This window comes from Myiozetetes cayanensis, unplaced genomic scaffold, assembly GCF_022539395.1.
Source record: "Myiozetetes cayanensis isolate MyiCay16 unplaced genomic scaffold, myiCay2020 scf2-11, whole genome shotgun sequence".
NCBI classification, from domain to species: Eukaryota; Metazoa; Chordata; class Aves; order Passeriformes; family Tyrannidae; genus Myiozetetes; species Myiozetetes cayanensis.
This window is the reverse complement of record NW_026087411.1, coordinates 39,677,723-39,697,365: the sequence shown is the minus strand read 5'-3', so window position 1 is coordinate 39,697,365 and position 19,643 is coordinate 39,677,723. Positions and strand designations below refer to the sequence as shown.

Genomic DNA, 19,643 nt, shown 5'->3' with positions numbered 1-19,643 from the left:
ATGTGGCTGCTCTAATAGTCAACAGTGGAGGCACAAGGGTAACCCACATATGTGCCGCTCCACATATGTGGAGGTAAATAAAGCTACACCATTCTGGAATTCAGATGACCATAAGACTTAATAGCATTGGCAGCCGACACCTGTTTTGAGACCTGATCTGACCAGTGCAACAATATGCATAACAGGGGCACTGCAGTTCTGTGAATCAGTGGCACTGGTTTGCTGTTTCTCCTGCTTCTGGACCCTAAGTTCACACCAGCATCAGCAGGCAAGGTTCTCCTGGAGTTTGTCATTCCTGCCACTATTGGGGCATATCTGCATCTGTTGCTGTTTATGGGTTGTTTTGTAGCTCTCCTGTCAGTGGCCACATCCCAGAGAAGATACATATGGGCACGTGGCTTCTAATAGCAGATCTCTGGAGATACCTTTTCCACCTTGTGCATACCCAGCTCATAGGCAGACCTTTCTCCCACTCATATGACACATCTCCCAAGGAGAGAATCACCTGTAGCTCCTTTGGAAATGGAGGCTGCTGGCTTCAGCAGAGGGGAAAAGGCAGGGGTACTTCCAGAATTGACAAACCTCAAGGGTTTTTCACCCGGAGTGTCTGGGAAGTTGCAAGGAGATGATGGAAGGAGCTGGAAATTTTCTGAGCTGCAAAAACAGAAACAAATCATGTTCCTGGAGCTGCTCTGTGGTAACTCAGCTTCCTCTCCGGAGGAAGGATCCAGCATGAAACTCAGTATCATCCTCTTATTTGGAAGTGTATAAAGGAGGAAAGCTCATGGCCTTCAGAATGATGGAGCTTCTGAACCATGTAAGAATGCATGCCCCATCAATCCATTTGCATAAATAGAGCTTGAAAGAAGAACTATGAAGATGTAGACCACTCAGAGTGCAAGAAGACTGAAAGACAAATGTAGTTTGTATCTATCCTCTGGACCTGCCTCTGGTGCTCAGAAAGAAAATGAAGTTGATGCTCTGTACTCTTATGTCTTGAGTCTTCAGAGAAGGTTTTTCTCAGGTGCCGTACAAATTTAATACAACCAGCAATAGCAGTGTATCATAGAACATGTTTTCTGAAGGACTGCCCTATTGGGAGAAAAGTCAAAACAATAAAACTGTTTAAAAATCTGAATTTCAGAAAAGCTGGACCTCGTATTTTTTAACACTCCCCTTTTGGCACCAAACTCATCAGCTGTACTTCACCTGATGTGACGTAGGACTGCTGAGTTTTTTCATCTCTCACAGGCTGCGTTTCTAATAGCACCCTGAAGGGTGCTATTCCATCAGACTCTGGAATGACGGTAGATGCCATCACAGAGACTGCCTCACGCCACTTGCTGTGCTGTTGTGTCTGGGATGGGGATGGCATTGCTGAAGGACAGAGTAAGGGAGTACAGGGCAGAGAGTGCTCTGGCTTCTTGCTAAATAAACACCAGCAGTGCAACTAAAAAGGCAAACAAACTTCAAACAGAAAAGATTCACCTGTTCTTGAGAGGAGGTTCTCTAAAAATGAAAAGATTATTTCCCTTCTATATCCCGTTTACTTAATGCATCTAGGGGCAATTTGTGCATTGTAAATGTCATCTTCTCTGTTATGTCAGTGAACTCTGAGCTTTCTTTTTTTGTATAACTTACTTTCTTTTCGTAGACTAGCTGCCAAGTTGATGGTGTCTCTTTTGGTATCTCCTGACTCACATGCTTTCCTGTTCCCAGCTGTCCCCTGGGAACAGTATCCTGTCATGGTGCTGAACAATTCGTACTTAGGCTACGAAGTTGATTTATGGTGTAGTGAGGATTTACAGAGCAAATAGATTATGCCCAAGGCTGGCACTGCCAGCAGGAAGGACTGGCAGGGCTTTATCCATCTGGAACCATATCTCTATGCAAAGTCTCTCTGACAATCCACAGGCATAAAGGTCCAAATTACATGTGCGTGTGAGTGTGTATATATATATATATGTGTGTGTGTGTGTGTCTATTCTAAATACATGTTCCAACATATATGTATGTGTTTCAGAAACAGCTCTCTCAGGTGTTTGCCTAGCCAGTTTTATCACTGAGACATTTATCTCCTCTTTGTATTGCCTCTTGCCTTGTTCCTTCCTTCTCCCAAGACACAGTGACACTGTTCCCCCTCCTATCGGCACCATGCTGCTCTATCAGCAGAGTAAAAAATACGCCTTTACCAGAAACCAAGACAGCAGCTATTAGAAAAGCATTTTATTCTTGCATGCTTTTTCTGTCTGCCTATACCAACCACTACAAAAATCTAATTCACAGGAGGCCAGCTGGCCAGCTTCTCCTGAAAGTTTCATTTTGACTATTCCAAAAAGTAGTAAGTCGTGCAGGTCACATCTGAAGAGGACAAGTTGGATATAAATCACATCAGGCCAAGCTTAAGATATCCACAAGTGATCGCTGCACAGTTTCAGACTCTGCAGGCCTTTCACACCAAAACATCCACTGACGTCAATGGAAATTTTGTATGATGACGGAGAGCAGTGATCATGTTGACTCCGGCAGTCAAAGCCTTGAGAGCTTAATGTTTAGGTTTTCTCTGCCTCAGTTTGTATATGCTGTCCCTCACCACACGCTGAATGCTGCACAAATGCTTGACTGCATTTACCTCAACACAGGCCTGGGAAATAACAGTGAGCCTGTACCCTCACACCCCACTACTGAGGTGAGGAGGGACAGGCTAGCTGGGGGACTTGGCCAAGCTCACACTGGGAAATTGTGATAGACCATCACCATGGATCTCAGATGCAGCCCCCTGACACTCTTTGCAGTGCTTTCCCTGGGAGGCTTTTCACCTCTTCAGTAACTGAAGTGTAGCATTGCTTAAAGTAACCTCCAAACTGCTGGGGCCTGCAGTGGAATAACTTTACTTGGGTTACATTAAAAACAATGTGGATTTGTGGTTTGCCTTTTTTTCCCAAAAAATTTTGATTAACTAACCTTTTAAAGGCCAACACTAGCAAACCCATCTCCCAGGCCACCCAAAACACAGCCCCAGCTTTTCAGTGCAACAGCCACCTGCACTGGGCAAGGAAAGAGGCCCTGAAGCAGTTGGGGTGCCCTTCCCAAGAGCTGGGGTGTGTTGCCGATGGGCTGTGCTGCTCCCTGCCCATAAGAAGCTGCACCTGCAGAGGTGAGAGGCTTTCCCTGCAGGCAGGCAGAGTCCTAAGGGTTTTTCCAATCACAACTGCACAGGCTAAAAGTGAGGAGTAAGACCCTCCAGGGGAACAGTCTCTCTGGAGACTGAGCAGCCCCAGGCCACTTCCACCTGACCAGTAAAGCGGGAGATCCTCAGGAAGGTTTGAATTCATCAGCACTCAGTTGCCACGAGCAGTCAGAATCTGGTTTTTGAGGATGGCGGCAGTCATAAGGTGCATGGTCCAAGCAGAAGCATTCCTGCTGGGGTCACACTTCAAGGATACCTGCTCACCAGCCAGTCTGCTGGGATGAAAATTCTTGCAAGTGCCTGAAACACCGTGGCTGTGTCAGCCTGCTCCTTGAACTGGACATTCTCTGTCCTCATCGCTCCTTGATGAATCCAGGAGGAAGAAGAGGTAATGTAGCACAGCTTTTAACCAGCAATAGTCATCTTAAAATTTGGTGGCCAGCCACAGGCACAGCACAAATTAGATTAAAGAATCAATGTGATGATTCCTACTTTGGGCAGGAAGGCTGTTTTAAGGGCAGAGTTACGGATCCTCATTAGGAATTTCCTGTTTCATTCTTGGGCTTTTTTGAACTCTTGAGTAAATACTGTCTGGTGACTTGCTGCTCCTCATTTTCTCAGATTGCTCCATAACTCCCTAAGGACTGTCATTAGCTTCAATACTGCTCCTCACACCCTGTTGTGGCTGCCTGTGCGTGGCTGTACCTGGTGCTGTTGGAGTTAATGGTCCTCTCTCTGTACTTAGTTTGGCCATGGTGGTGGGTCCTGGCATAGTGCTCCACCCCACTGTGCAAATGAGTCCGTTCTGTCCAGCTCATCCTTCAGCCCTGTCCCAGACACCAGCAGGAACCAGCCCTCTGCTTGCACCAGCCCTGCTAGCTTGCATGCCAGTAATCCCCAGGCATCCAAGAAGCTTTCATTCCCCTCGATGCCCCTTTCCGCTTCAGGCACTGCTGCTGTGGAGGGGAATGTCCAGTCTGAGCACCTCCTGGACCCTGCTCTGGTGGGCTCTGATGAAGATTTGAGGCCAATACTGAGTGCTACACGAGACTAAGTCAAGGATTGTGTTCCCTCATGGGCTCACTAACAAGGTTTTCCACAAAAAAGTCTTTGAGTTTAGCTAAAACTCATCTCTGTGTTCAAGTGTGATGCCTGCCTGGTCTGTGGGTGTTTGGAGCTTGCACATAGCAACAGTCTTACATTTTATTTGTATAATGCACTTGTCTAGTAGAGTATAAAGCACTTCAGGGTCTATGTACCTCTAGGGTATAAAGGCAGAAAACGTTGGGTAATGCATAACTTCGGTTGTCTGATCACTGAGTGCATGTTGTCACATTAAAAGCTTCTTCTTACCAGGAATACTTCCTCCATTTTCCAAAATGGCACATCACCTCTGGCTGGACAGAAGACCCACAAATGGTAGCTTGTCCCATGTAGCAATCTGAAGGCACAACTTCGGTGAGGCCATCTGTCTGCTGTGATAACACACTCCAAAGTAGGCTCAGCTTGCCCTGGTGCTCATGGACAGGTGTGACTCTGCAGGAAATCTGCTGCAATGTCTGCTCACACTGCTACAGCCGCTGCTGCTCCTCTAAAGTGTCAGCAGTGCAGTACTACTGCTGCTTGACTTTACCTTCTCCCTAAGCTTTTCCCAGTGTCCCGTCTGAGATGGCTGGTGGTTCTGCACCCACAACAAGAAACGACCTAGATGCAAGACTGCAGTGTGTTCATGCGTAAAAATTAAATGAAATAGTCATCCTAATGCAGTCCATTTCCTGCAGCCTTCACTGTAGCCATGTATGTAAAAGCTGTAGAGCGTATCCTAGGACTACTGCTCTTCGCTGGGAATGGCAGATGCAAGCCAAACAGGTTTAGTGCCCCAGGCGCAGCAAATTGTGGGATGAAAGATCACCCCACAGGAGAAGCTGCAGGCTTTTCCCTTGCTTCTGCAGCCCCAAACTCTCACCATGGCATTTTGCTAAGGCAGTTTACAGTATATGAATCTTCCTGTGGTTTGGTCTTGTTCTTTTAAACTTTTTAAAATTTAAACGTTAGTTTAAACATTTTCTCATTAAGTTTCTGATAAACAAGTTTCTCATTAAGACTTCTGAGTCTGTGCTAAGACTTGTCTCAAAAATGTGTATTCAGGTGGTTTGTAAGATTTGTATTATTTGCTTCTTTTGGAGCCATTCTGGTGTATTATGTAAATCACATTTCCTGGGATCATTTATTGTGCAAACACCTAGTTTGGCATGTGTGTAGTGCTGAGCAAAACCAATTGCTTCTGTCTCTCTAGTTCTGAGAAGTTCAGTCTGGAGATTTTTTTGTTCCATTTAAGAGAAGACAATTTTCTCATTCCATTGCCTATCAGAATACATTTTCTGCAAAGGAGCTGGAAATTCCCAGAAAAGATAAAGTTTAAAGGTAGAACATCAGCTCCAAACCAAGTGTAGAAACAAGTAATGGTCAGTTGCAGATGCAGACAATTAAAAGTAGCAGCTGGATGCTTGATTGGGTTCTATGGCTGTTTCTCACATTTAATAACGTGCTTACAGAAAAATATGTGTGGGACAATGGGTATTAAAAAGCCACTAGAGTATTTTAGATAAGACACCCCTTGCCTCCAACTCCAGAAAGCAGTGCTGTCACCATGGCTGCTGTTACCTCCCAGGCTGCAGGGCTTCCATTTCTCATTAAGCAAGCCAGAGTCTGCAGCCCTAGTTCAGTCCCCAGTACAGACAGACCAGACTGGATAGGTGCATGTCTGAGGAACAACAGGTCCTTGGCCACGGGCTGGGGCATTCCTCAGTAGGCAGTGCAGGCAGCAGGGCAGGTAAAGGGCATCAGCACACCCAGGACAGGTCTCAGACCTCTGCCCCATGGAAGCTGAGGGGAAGCTTGTGCCCTCTCAGCACCTGGAAGCAGTTTTCCTGAGGAAAGCTGGAAGCAGGAGTATACAGGTTTTGTTGCAGGAGCCTCAGACGAGCAGGGCAATAAAAGCCATGTCAGGAGTCCTGGGCAGCTCTCTGCAAAGTGCTGAGGCTAGCAGATTTATTCAGAGCCTTTTATGATCTGGGACACACCACAGGAGCCTCCGTGCAACTGTTCTGCTGGCATGTGAACCTGTGGTGACTCAGGAAAAAGGCACTCAGGGACTGTCTTGATAAGTAACAGGAGCTGGCTATAAAATAAACATGCAGGAAAAGCAAATCCCCAGTTCTCTGAAGGTGCAACCAACAGGCAGCCCTCAAAGGGGCTTTGCCCTTCCATGCCACAGCTTGCACATCTGTAGAGTGGGTTTCATAAGCTCACCCTTTGCTTGCACTGGTTTGAAATATACCCACCTGAGAGGCTGATTTTGTAATGACTGCCCTTTGGGTCAGCACTGGCTCAAGCGTGAGGGAAGCAAAGCTGGAGGCATGATCCTGTTTTCTGGGAAACACATCATGTACTTTCCTGGAGAGGATTTTTGAGGAATATATTGTATTAACTGGTGTTTTTTGCCTGTACAACAGTCATACTTGTGAGCTCAATGCATGACAGATACTGTGGCCCTAAAAGGATGAAATACAAAAAAAGTCCTTGAAATTTTTTTCACTGGGAGGAATTGAATTCAGTTTCCTTCCCTCCTATTGCAACCAGGGCATCTTGTCTGTCTTCTTTGCTACAACTTGCTTGCGAGTCCTCCCAAAAGACATGGCATAACATTTTAGTCCATGTCTTTTTCTTTTTTTTTTTTGTACACTGAACAGAAAATGTAAGACTGTTGCACATCTGCAGATTATTTATCCATGCAAGCCTAATCGGTGAAGGGATTAGCAAAGCATGTTTTGCCTGCCAATCTCTAATCAAGACGACAGATTCACTGGCATGGTGGTGGCTTTGCTGTGCTCCAGGGAGATGATGCTCACTCTGCTGAAAATTAGGAGCAATTTAACCAAATTCAATTTGCAGGTACAGACCTTGCAAGGTCAAAGTAAGAAGTATGGTCTACAAATTAAAAACATCACCCACTAAGAGCAACAACAGATCCAAACCTGGTTTGAAGGAGAAGGCTCCAGTATGAGCACTGAGACAATAAAAAAATTCTGACAAATGTTAACAGTCTGGAAAGGAGAAATAACTGGCCTGTATAAAGTATTCCCTTAGGATGTGTATTCCTCCCAGAAATTTTCTACTTTGCTGCATCTTTCCCAAAGATGTAATGCCAGATTCAATGGCTTACTAACCCTTCTGGCATAGGTTTGTTCTGCAGGGAGTATAAAGAGACCAAACCCCTGGCCTGAGTACACTATGTGTACTTTGTCTGGTTCTTGTCTACCTTTGCCTTTCATAGGTGGGATGTTTTTTTTTCAAAATAGGGACAAGAAGCCTTCCTTCCAGTATTGGCAGAATTTTATACATTCTTTTCTTTTGCATGACGTTCCAAGCAATGGAGAAACATCCCAACTACCTAGCAATGGTTAAAGACAAAACAGGCAGGGGAAGATGAATAGTGTTAAATATATAATTGTGAACTTAATAGGGGAAAAACGGAGCTTTACTGTCATATTTTATTTGCATGTTTTATTTGACTGCAACACCTGCTTTCAGTATGATTAACTCTTACTTAGCATGCAGTTTTGGCACTGACAACTTCTGATATATTTCACTGTGGATGCTTGGTTCCAATGACAGAATTATTCTGCTAATATTGTGCTGAAGACAAACCTAATCAGGTAGAGCTAATTTGCCATTTGCTGGATTAATGAAGATACACACTAAAAAGAGTATGAGGAAGAACAAGAACTAGTACACAAAAGATTTAAGAAAACAGCAAACAGTTTAGAGTTAAAACACAGAAAGATCACTGTGCCTTGGACTTTTTGGTAGTATCTTTCACCCCAGTACTACAGTTCCTGAGAGTTTTATTGTATGGCACATAGTCATTTTGGTGCACAAAATATACCATATTTTCCCTGATGCTTCTCAGTCTTCACTGAAGATGACAGGTCTGAGAAAGCCATCTGCAGCAGTGTACCCATTCTGAACAATGGGGCTCTCTGTGGATGTGGGTGCATGTCTCGCAGCACCCTCCACAGCCTTAGGTATCCTTGAGGAAAAGGCTCCTTACAACTCTGTGCTGGATAGGGAAACCTCTACCATAAGGAGGTCTCCTTTGGAAGCTGGAGCCAGCCTACAAGAAGCAATTCATGCTTGGTGAAACCAGCCAAAACCAGGTAAAAGGAAGCTTTATTGTGTAGGCCAGTGAAAGAAGACCCTCAAAGTGGGGAATGCAGCTCAGGGTCCTGATCTATGCCAGTGCAAGGCTGTCCTTTGAGGCATCAGGGCACTACACTGGGTGCTTACGGGATGAGGGCTGTGATATCATGCGGATCCAGCGGTATCTAGTAAACAAGAATCAGGCCCACAATACAGTGAAATCATGTGTTTCTGCTGTATATGAAATAGTGATAGCCAATTCTATATGTGGGAAACAGATTTTTGGCAGGAGGAGCTTTTTTTCCCCTGAATGAATCCCAACATAAATTCCAATTTTGTCCTTTCATTTGACTATGGCCTTTCTGTCACTCTCATACTAACCTTGCTTAACGTCACGTAATTTTTTTGTTTTTTGTTTTCAGAGCATCAGGCTGGCTGCCTATGACACCTTGGCAGTCAAACCTGCCCTGGTGTCTTCGAAAGCAGGTTTAAGCCTCTAATGAAGTTCAGGACTGGCTTTTCCAATGTGTCTCTGCTTCCCTGTGCACTTCCTGTGTGCCCTGTGGCAAGTGGCTAGTACAGGCAGACCTGTGCAGGACTGAAGACCAGACTTGAAGTGGGTATAGTGTTTGTGGAAGGGGAGAGTGGATCCAGGCCACGTGCTGAGCACATGGTCTGTCAGGGCCGTGCGCATCCCTGAACAGTCCTGCATGGCTCCAGCAGGTGGGAAGTCGGGCTGTGGTTTGTGGAGTGGAGGGACATCTCTTTTACTGTTAGAGAGAGGCAGTCGACAGGTTTGTCAGGGAATAGGCTGCTGCCAGCAGGCAATTTCACAGAGGACAAGGGACAGTAATGTGCTGGCTGTGACACTGACGCGATGCAGAACCAGCAGCTCAAATGAAAGTGTCCATGTACAGCAGCCAAAGTACAGGGTCATCACGTCCAGAGATGGGCAAGTCCTGCATAGCTGTAATTCAATACAGAGGAGTGGCAGACAGTAAAACCCAATAAACGCAAAATAAGTGTTTCCTCTACCCTGCATTCTTGTACCTGCTGCAGCAGAGGGGCTGTAGGCAGATGTAGAGTTAGGGATGGGAAGATCTGATGAGACTCAGAGCATGAATGGGTTTCTTTAGGTAATCAGCTGGTACAGCCCTATCCTCTGAGAAAGCGGATCAAAATCATGCTTTCATTAGAGTCCAGATAATGAGCTTTACATGCCCAGTCTCAGGGAACAAACAGCTTGAAATTGAAGGCAGCAGTGAAAACCTATTCATCCTTTGTTGTCAGAGAGAAATTTAATTTTGCTCAAATTTTGTCAAAACACCCCAGTAAAGTACTTCAGGGCCTCCGGGGTTTTGCAGATTTGAAAGCAAGCAGTGGCAGCACAGGCCGGGGCACACCTCGGTAGGCTGCTGGCCACAGCCCAGCCCCGCAGGCTGGTGCTTTCCTTCTTTATGTTACTAAATTTCCATGACACGGGCAGCTCCTAGCTCTGTGCTGGGCAGGGGCAGGCTGTGTGCAGGTTTCTCCCTGCAGCACCTCTGCAGAAGTGCCCCAGCAACCCAGCCCATCCCTGCCAGCAGGGCCAGGCTGCACCCCATCACCTCCTGTCTCCTCTTCCTTAAAAGTGCCTTCAGGACACAAACAAACTGCTGGTGCTTCTGTTCCCTGTGCCAGGGCTGAACTTGCTCAGGCTGCCTTGCACTCGGGGATTCACAGCATCCCCAGCCTGGACTGCACACATGAGCTCCTAGCTCCCCACTGATGCTTCAACTGATCCAGTGTGTCCCGGGGTGCCACTGTGCCATGTCCCCACCCCAGTGGGAGCAGGCAGCTGCCTGCCTGCCGCCACCTCCTGCACCCATGCTGCTGGGGATTTGATCGAGGTCCCACCCCTTGGGTGGAAAAACCCCAAACCGGGTTCCCACAAGGCTTCTTCCAAGCCCCACATAGCAGATCAGATGGGCACCACCTTCCCATGGCTGCAGCAGGAGCGGGGAGCTATGGGCTTTGCTGCCAGCCCAGGCTCCTCAGCATCCTGGTGCCCACAGAGGTGAAGGGAGGAGAATGACTCCATGCTGCTGCTTCAAGATGTTCACTGTGAAGGGACTGATGATGAGAGTGAGATTTCATCTCCCGTCATCACCTCTCCCCTTGCTCTTCCTTTGCTGTCCCTTCCGTGTTTGCAATCCCCCCACGCTCCCCCTCACCCCATTTGTACTCTGTACAGATGCTGGCTGCTGCAGCAGAAGCTGAAACTTGTTTTTCTTCTCCTCTTTAAGGTGTGTGCCCTTCTTTCCCCAAAGGAAAAGAAGAGAAGCAAAAAAGGCAAAAAAACCCGTATATTTGCTGCAGACTGTGACTGGCTTATGTAATAACACTGCCTTTCTCTCCTTGTTTTAGGGAGTGCTGTCGATTTTTTGGAGACAATGGCTTGACTTTGAAGGTGTTTTTTACCAAGGCAGCACCCTTTGGTGTTCTTTGGACACTCACAAACTACCTTTACTTACATGCAATAAAGAAAATAAACACTACGGATGTCTCCGTGTTGTTCTGCTGCAACAAAGCTTTTGTGTTCTTGCTTTCATGGATCGTTCTGAGGGACAGGTTCATGGGAGTGAGGGTAAGTGACTCCTTATCTCTGTCTCCCTTCTTCATCCTCACCCTCTGTCTTCCCTTTACCCCTTGCCTCCTGCCAGCTGAGTCAAGCAGCACCCATGCAGACTGCTGAGTGGGCACAGAAATCCTTGTGGAGCAGGATACATCCTTCCCTGCAGCCTGCCCAGGTGCCTGTGAGCTCTTGGAGGCCCTGGCTCCCCCAGTCTGGTGTCTTTGTACATTTTCCTTCAGGAAAGAGGTAACTTGCTCCAGAACGTGTCACGAAGGATATGTGCTATCTCCATGTTGCTGTGGATGTGTGTCAGCCTTTGCCAGCCCCTTCTGAGGGACTATTTCCAGGCTGTGGCACCAGACGTAGTTGTTTCTAACTGCATATTCCTGCAAACATTGGCTGCACACAATGCATTTCTGGTCCCAACCTCTGAATTTAACAGGGCCTTCACCTTTCTATGCACGACAGCAGGCTTGTGGTACAGAGCTGTGCTGTCCTTGGCAACCTGTGGCCAAAACATGAACCTGTGTCAGTGATGGAGAATCCCTGTCGAGCCAACTCACAGGGACTTGCATCTGGCCAGCAGCTGTGGGCTGCTCTCCTGGTGGCACCCCAAATGTTTGCTTACGCCTTTAGTCCTGCACCCCCTGCAAATGCCTACTCCGCAGCAGCAACAGAGCCGCGTGCAGAGGGTTTATCAGAAAACCCCTCATCTCCTTGCAAACCCTGCTGCCCTCTAGGTATCCCTCAGCACGTGGAAGCAGAGGGTGGGAATGGGTAAACCAGTTAGGGCCAAGTAGCTCCTGCCAGGGCCAGGAGTAACTGGAAGGAAAAGGCATTAATTATTATTATTTATTAATTAATTAATTAATTAATTAATTAATATTAATTAGTAATCAATATTAACAGCAATAACTGTAATAACTCCTATTTCCTGCCCATCACTTGGGGAGCTCCCTGCTCACCCACCTGGGCAATGCTGTTAGTGCTCAGGAGGGATTGTTAGCCCTCACTGCGTGGAGCAGCCGAGAGTTAACTTTTTGGGAAGTGTTCCCTCACTGGCAGGAGAACTTGGCAGGAGAGCTTGGCCAGCCTTTCGGTGGTGGCAGCCAAAAGGCTGCTCAGGGGATGGTTGCAAAATGTACCTGCCAAAAGCCCGACCTGGCCAGCTGGTGTCTGCCCACCCCTGCTACCCAGGTAGCCCTATGCTGAAAACAAAATCACTCTGGTTTCTGAGTGCAAGGGTATCCTGAAATAATCATGGAGGCAGGGAAGTACCACTGTTATCATAGCTGGATGTGCTGACCATTTTGATAAATCAAAAAAAAAGAAAAAACGTATTTTTGTGATCTTCATCTCTCTTGTGGCACTGTCAGCTGTAGCACTGGTGACACACTAGGAGGGGAAATGTATGAAGGGATGACCACTGCTGTCCTGCACCTGCAGCTTGCTCCTCGTTCTGAATGTGTCATCTGTCACCACTGGATGTGGCTGTGGTGTGGAGGGACAGAAGCCAACCTGTGTGTAGGGATACCCACATGGGCATGCCCACGCTGGAGCAGAGATGGTTCTCGTGCTTTCCTGGGTGCGTGGCCATGATTGAAGAGCCAAGATGGTCAGGGACTCTCCATCAGCTTCCCTCACAAGCTGTCTTTTGCCATGGCAGGTGACATGCACTGGGGGATGAATCCTGCTCTGGATATGCCTCCTGTCTTAAAGGGGCAGAAGGAGTGGAAGGAGCAGGGAAGCAAACCTAAATGGTCCTCCCAGCCATGCCCAGCTGTCCTTCATTTCCTATCAGCACTGCTTTGAGAAAGTAGCAATGAAACAGAGAACCAGAACAGGGGCTAGGGCAGTGGGGGTCTGTGTGATGCTCCTGCCATGTGTTCCAGCCCTTCACTGTGGCACCTGGCACTGATGAAGGGTGGCAGGGAGTCTTCCTGAGAACCCACCTTTGTACCCAAGAATGAACACAGCTGTCTCCGTCCCAGGTGATGGGCCCGTAAGGGACCTGGGTGCAGGGGGAAGGGATTCGCAGGCAGACCGGGCTATTCACTCTTGAGCAGTTGTGGCATCCTGACCTGTGACAATATGAGAGTGAGGAGGCACTTGCCCCTGGGGACTGGAAGGACACATGGCAACACAGCAGTCCTGACACCTGGCTTGGTGTGGCACAGAGGGAGTGCCAGGGCACTCCTGTCTGCAGAGGGACATAGCATGGAGTCTTGGGAGAGAATAATTTTCTTCCCTCTTTCCTCTCTTTTCTGTACAGCCCATGTGATAAGCAGCAAGCATGGCACTGCTGAGGGATGGCCTCGGGATGAGTCCCAACACACGGCCTTCTGCCTGGGTCTGTCAACCAGGAGGAGGGACAGTTGCTAGGGCTTCGCTGAGAGTGACCTAGGGACTGCAGGCTAGCACACAGCCCAGCCCCAAAGCTTGTGGTCCCTCAGGGCCACACTCTGTCAAATCTGTTGACCCTTTTAGAGGCACCCTTTGAGAGGTCCCTGTTCATGCCTGCTGAAGGAGAGGCCAGATGAGAAAGGCAGCAGCTCAGTGTGGTTTAAGCAAGCACAAGTATTCTATTTGGCCTTCAGAAGTGCAACTACTAGCTCTATAGGCACTTAAATCACAATTTGACTGGAATTTAAATGTAAGAGCAAGCTACGAGTTCCCATCCTTGCCATTCGGTCATTTGCAAGGGCCTACATCTCCTGTAATGAGGTTGCAATTTTACCCCTTCACTGTGTCCAGAGCAAGGACCAGCTGGGCTGTGAGCTGTCAGAAAAGACACACACATAATGAAGCTGTGAGTGCCTGAAACTTTGCCTCTGCAAGCCCTGCAGTGCTAAGACACCTGCAAGGAACTGCAGGCACTGTGGTGTGCAAGCAGCCTGTCAGTGCCACTAACAATGTGCTTGATAGACAGGCTGAAAGGATTCAGGAGAAGGTGTATGTGACACCTGGCATGTTGACAAGGGACTGAGAGGTGAGGCCAAGACTCATCTGACATTTGTGATATGCTTGATGAAAGAGGCAAGGACCTCTGCCCCAACAAAACTGCATTTATTTGCTTTGACTGCAGTGTTTCCCTCCACGCTACAGTGAATAAAACAGCTCAGGATCCAAGAGAGCCATTGCTTGCAAGTGCCTCCGGTGCACATAACACATATAGACAAGCTCATCTGCCTGTGGGATTTGGAAAAAAATATACTATCAAATTCCAAATTGTAGTCTTCCTTTTCAACCAGGCAGAGACACAGCCTCCTGGAAGGTGCTCTGAAGTTGATCATCCCTTGACTTTAAAAGCAAACCTGGATACTTTTCATGCTGCACTTCGTTAACGTGTCCCTCAAGTTTCCACCACAGAGGCACTACAGCCATCCTCTGGGGGGCTGAGGAAGGCTCCCTTTGCAGATGCACCTGGAGGTACCAGCTGGATGCCACAGCCTGGCATTTGGTTGTGGTTCCCCCTCGCTCTCCAGTGAAGGCAGGACAAGCCCCATGCAGCTCAGACACGAGACAGCCAGACCTGAAGCAGATGCTACAGGAAATGCTGCATCTTCCACTCTTTGTCACCTGGCCTGTAGCATGGGTGATGTTGAAGGGAGGTACAGAGTTGCCATCTTTCAGATAAGCCTGAGCCATGTATCTTGCAGCTCTACAAAGAGCCATACTGAGTCAGACCGAAAGTGCCTCTGCCCCAGAAGCCTTCCTCCAGCAGCTGCCTGCTGTGGACACCTGGAAAAATCTATATAAATAGGAAGAGCCTATAATGATATTTCCTTATGAGACTTTCCAGCCTCCAGCAATTTGAGGCTCAAGGACTTCCTGAGATGGAAGCAATGTTTCTATAGCTAATAGTCATTGATGTATTTTTTTTCTTCCATGAGTTTATCCTTGTAAATTTTCACATCCACCGCGTGCAACAGCAGAGCTTTCCTTCACTAAATTTTGTGTTGGGTGAACACAAATCTCTTTTTCTGCACCTGCCTCATGCTAGTCTCATTCAAGAACCTTTTTTTTTGTGTCTCTGAATCCACGCAGAGTGTCTGAATCTTTACTTGACAAGCACTGGCACACTGGTGAGAGAACTGCTGAGCTCTTTCAGATCTGCCTATCTGAAACAGCCCTACTGCTGCAGAGCCATGCATCGACAGGGTTTCTCTCCCTGCCTTGAAAAGAAGCCTGTCCAGGACCATAGGGTCCAGTTACACCACCATGAAACTTCAGTTTAGAAATGATGCCACACATCTGTACATGGAGAGACCTGATGCCCACAGGACTGCAAGCCAAGATGCTTTATCTGAACCTCTCCAATCTGCAATGTGCATACCCAGCCTGTGCAGCCTGTACTGGGCTCCTGATCAGGTCATAAATCAGATTCTTCAGAACTTGCTGTCCCTCAACTGGGGCATGCAAGGGGCTGAGCAGTTGGGGGAAACCCTGTCCCTCCATAGCCTGCTGAAGCTGTGCTTGTGCAGCATCTTGAACAGCAGTACAGTAATTTCTAGACTCAGAGTCTCTGCCTCTAGTTGAGAGGCTGTTAGCAGCTGTATTTTCCAGACAGTGTCAGCTTCCACTAATTTGGACTTTTTTCTACCCTTATGCCACCCTGCCATTCTACAGCAACACCTGTGGAGAAATTGATAAGGTTTTGCTTGCATTTTTCTGTAAGGGGAAATTGAAGGTGTTGATGTCAGTGTGCAGGAGGGATCTGCTGGATGATCATCTGCTTTATAGGTGCCACCTGGCACCAGCCCCAACTCAACCCAGGGAAGAGGCTGATGGTTCTGCTGGGATGGGCACCTGAAGCTGGTAAAGGGGCTACCATCTTGCTCATCAGTCAGCAGCAGAGCTTGGCACAAAGCTTGCATCTTAACTGCAGTGCCAGTGTCTCTGGTAGGGAACAGGAAAGGTGAGAGGAAGCCCTTGCTTTTGGATGTGTAAACAGCTGCAGCCTGTGAATGAGGCTTGAAATACTGGTATGGCCCTGGGAGAGGGGACAGTTAACTGGGCACTTAACCCAGCTGTGGGTCCAAATAAACTAATATACCAGTCATCTTAGAAGCATCACCATGAATGTGCAGCCGAAAGGCGTGTGGTCTAAGCAGGATGCCCCTCTCACCACTGCAGAGCCAGGAAGCATGAGCATGCAGAAAGCCCTTTTCACCCCAGAATTACCACCCAGGGAGGCTGAAGGCATCTGGCAGGACAGTCCCAGAAAAGCCAGGGGTCTCTTGCTGACCCTGGTAAATCAGGGCAGCCTGTCCTCTACCTTCATGAATGTTTCCTCCATTTGGGAGACCCCCCTTCAGGCATTGCAGTGTGCCTAGCTGGCTGAATAAACCTTCTGCTCTGAAATGACATGTCTAGACTGGAAAGTAGTTGCATGAGTTCTATTCCCTTGTTTATTTCTAAAACCTTTTTCCTCCAAAACTTCAACAGGATTTGAAGCCTTTCCTGCAAGCTCCAGGGAACTACTACTTGCGTATTATTGTCATGCACAGGCTGCAGGGACCCACTGGTGGCGAGGCTCAGTGACAGAGATTAAATCCCCACTTCAGCTCAGTCAGAGACATGGGGCCCTGTGGTCTGGCCTACTGCACACCCCCAGAACAGCCACTCCTTCCAGCTCTGCCTGCAGCTTCCTCGCAGCCAGGGAAACCACTAAGGCAGGCAGCACTAGCTCCCTGGGTATCAGCTGGGGCTTGCTATTGTTTTTCTACATAAGCAGATGATGCAGAAGTACAGCCTCTCATTTAAAGCTACATGCCTGTTTTTCCATTGTGGGGGTTGTCTAGTAACACTTTCTTACTTTCTCTCTTTGTCTCCAACCAGATCGTGGCTGCTATATTTGCTATTGCAGGGATAGTTATGATGACGTACGCTGATGGGTTTCACAGCCACTCTGTTATTGGGATAGCCCTGGTGGTGGGTTCTGCCTCAATGTCTGCTCTCTACAAGGTAAGTACACCGGGGTCTTTCCCCCACAAAAAGATGCCTGTCACCCTCATCACTTACTTTAACTGTTCCTGTCTTACTTGCAAACCTCTGTGCAGTTCAGTGCCATGTGCCCTTCTTTGAGAGCTCTGCCATGCAACACTGCGTTCAGGTGTTCCCTTGCTTTGATGTTTGCCCTTACTTAGGATAAAAAACTCCTAATTCCTGGGAATAGTCTTCTGCAGGGTCCACAGGAGGGTTTCCAGATGTCCCATCTTCTTGAAAAATGAGGCTGCTTTTCTGTAAGTGCTGAATTTAATCACTCACTCTGCAGAGATTTAGCTTCTTTTCCAAGTCACTTTGTTACTTCCCCTTTCCCATCCTCTTTCAGTGGCATATGGAGCCTGTGTTGGGCTTGCTTGGTGTTGCTTGTCATGGAAAAAAATCACATACTTAAAGTTCAAAGCACACACCTATGAATCAAGACCTCATGCTGACTGGCCAGATGAGCTGCACTATGTGTAAGATGACATGCAGCCTTCTCTGCAGGGCTGAGGCATTTCACTCAGCCTGAGAGGCATTTGTGTCTGTGCTGCTCATGGCACTCAGAGTCACAGTCCACACTGAGGAATAAGCATTTGTAGGGGTGTGGTTCACCCACTCTGGCTCAGATGTGTAGACTAGAGGGAGGTATAGACATCTCCATCTGGTCTAATGAATTGCACTGTATCAGTCATCCAACAGAAATTGGGCAGGAAAGCCCTGCAGCCATAATAGAAGCAGTCCAGGGAGACTAACCAAACTGAGAAGCATCTACCTGTGCCCCTCAGCACAGTGCTGCATTGCTTTCTGCTCTCTTTATCAGATCAGATGATGTCTGACATCAGGAAGGTCATGAAGTTTCATATAGCTCTTACCTCTAAAATAGTGTTCCCTTGCAGGACCAGAAATGTGGCCCTCCAGAGCCAAAGAAATGCCGTGGCTCTGGAGTCATCTGCAGGCACGCAGAGTTTTTCAAGGCTATAGGCTAGCTGTCCCCCTCTCCCGTGATGCTGCTGCTCCTTGCAGGGATGGGGGTCTCAGGGCTGCTCCACCAGAGCCTGTGTACAAGGAGGTGGTGGTGGCAGTGCTGGCAGGGTGTTACTCTGCAGTGTGCCTTGCATGCCAGGACAGATGGAGCTGAGCAGCTTGTTGTGCAATGCATGCCACTGCCACTGCTGCTGTCACTCTGCTCTTCTTTTCCACAGTCTGGCTCAGTTTCCATGAGCTGTGTGTGCCAAAGAGGCAGGCAGATCTGCAAGCAGACAGGTTGTGCCCCGTGCAGCAGAGCCACCTTGACCAGCTCTCTTACCCCAGGCACAGATGCTTCAGTCTGCTGTGCCAGCTGTCTGCTCTGCCAGGGGCAACATGCTGTCCTCAGGTGTCAAATGAGTGGCTTTTGGGACATTTTGCTCCATTATGCAGAGCAGCAACACAGCTGCACTGGTCTGAGAGGTGATGGGAGTGGGCAGAGCCCTGTGAGCAGGCAGCCCCTGCAGACTTGCCTGCTCTGGGTAGGCAAAGCAGAGAAGGCTGATGATGGCCAGGGGGGCTGCCATTCGAGCACAAAACAGTAAGTCAGAGTCCATTGGCTGTCCTGGTTTGCAGCCAGTGACAGAGAAAATTGTACCAACAGCCCACAGTATCCAACAGATCCTCTGCAGATGTGTGGTGAAAAACTGATGTAGACTCCTGACAACACCTGTCCACAGGCACTCACCAGATGGGCCACTCACATCCTTCATTTCTACTGTCTTTTTCCTTCTCCCACTAACAAACCAAAGCTTTTAAATCCCTCCCTGCAGTCTCATTAGCCAGGCTGAATCTATGCTCTGGACTGAGGCTCTGCTGCTACGCTATCTGCCTTCCGGGAATGAGTTCCCAGGGAGAAGGTGTGAGGACAGCCAGACAGCATGGACTGCACTTGCTCACCACCATAGCACTCCCCAGGTGGCAGCCCAAGGCCTGGACCAATGATGTCTCATGCAGGAGGTGTTTCCTCTCCTCCTCCTCTCCTGCTCCACCAAGTATCCTGTTCTTAATGTCAGCTTTTCTAGAGGTGCAGAAAAAAGAGCGAAGGGCCCTAAGCCAGGGTTAGTGACCTTTCCTTTCAGGACATGCACAGACAAAGATGCTGAGTCCCCTTCCTGCATGGACTCAATTGGCAGCTGCCCGTGCCTCTGTTCCAAGAGGTGGTAGGAGGGAGAGGGCTGGGCCATACAAGCTGCTCTCCACAGTTGCATGAGCAGCCATCTCAAGTGTCCAGCAAGCATCACTGCATAGGTATGCAACTGACATTGCTTGGGACCCAGCAATTGCCCACTGTGCCAGGATGCTGGGTTTCACTGGAGCCAGGACAGAACACCAGCCTTCCAGGGATGCAGTGCAAGAGAGTTAAATCCATGTCTTTTCCTCTTCTAGGTTTTATTCAAACTTCTTTTGGGCAGTGCTAAATTTGGAGAAGCTGCCTTATTCCTGTCTGTGTTAGCTGTCTTCAACATCCTCTTCGTTACCTGTATTCCTGTCATCCTTTATTTTACCAAAGTGGAGTACTGGAGCTCTTTTGACATCGTTCCTTGGGGAAACCTCTGCGGATTTTCAATTCTCTTATTGAGTGAGTATATGGGGGGCTCTCACAGAGCTCAGGGTGGAAGA

General features: G+C 48.1%; 1 protein-coding gene across 2 annotated transcripts in view; it reads left to right on the top strand.

The window, feature by feature from the left end:
• SLC35F3 (solute carrier family 35 member F3) overlaps nt 1-19,643 on the top strand; it is a 167,323-nt gene that overhangs the window by 143,389 nt on the left and 4,291 nt on the right. For both annotated transcript variants that reach the window (XM_050314204.1, XM_050314206.1), the window contains 3 exons: nt 10,799-11,018; nt 16,848-16,973; nt 19,410-19,602. In XM_050314204.1, coding sequence (XP_050170161.1) covers nt 10,799-11,018; nt 16,848-16,973; nt 19,410-19,602 — 539 coding nt within the window. The remainder of the gene's footprint in view (nt 1-10,798; nt 11,019-16,847; nt 16,974-19,409; nt 19,603-19,643) is intronic.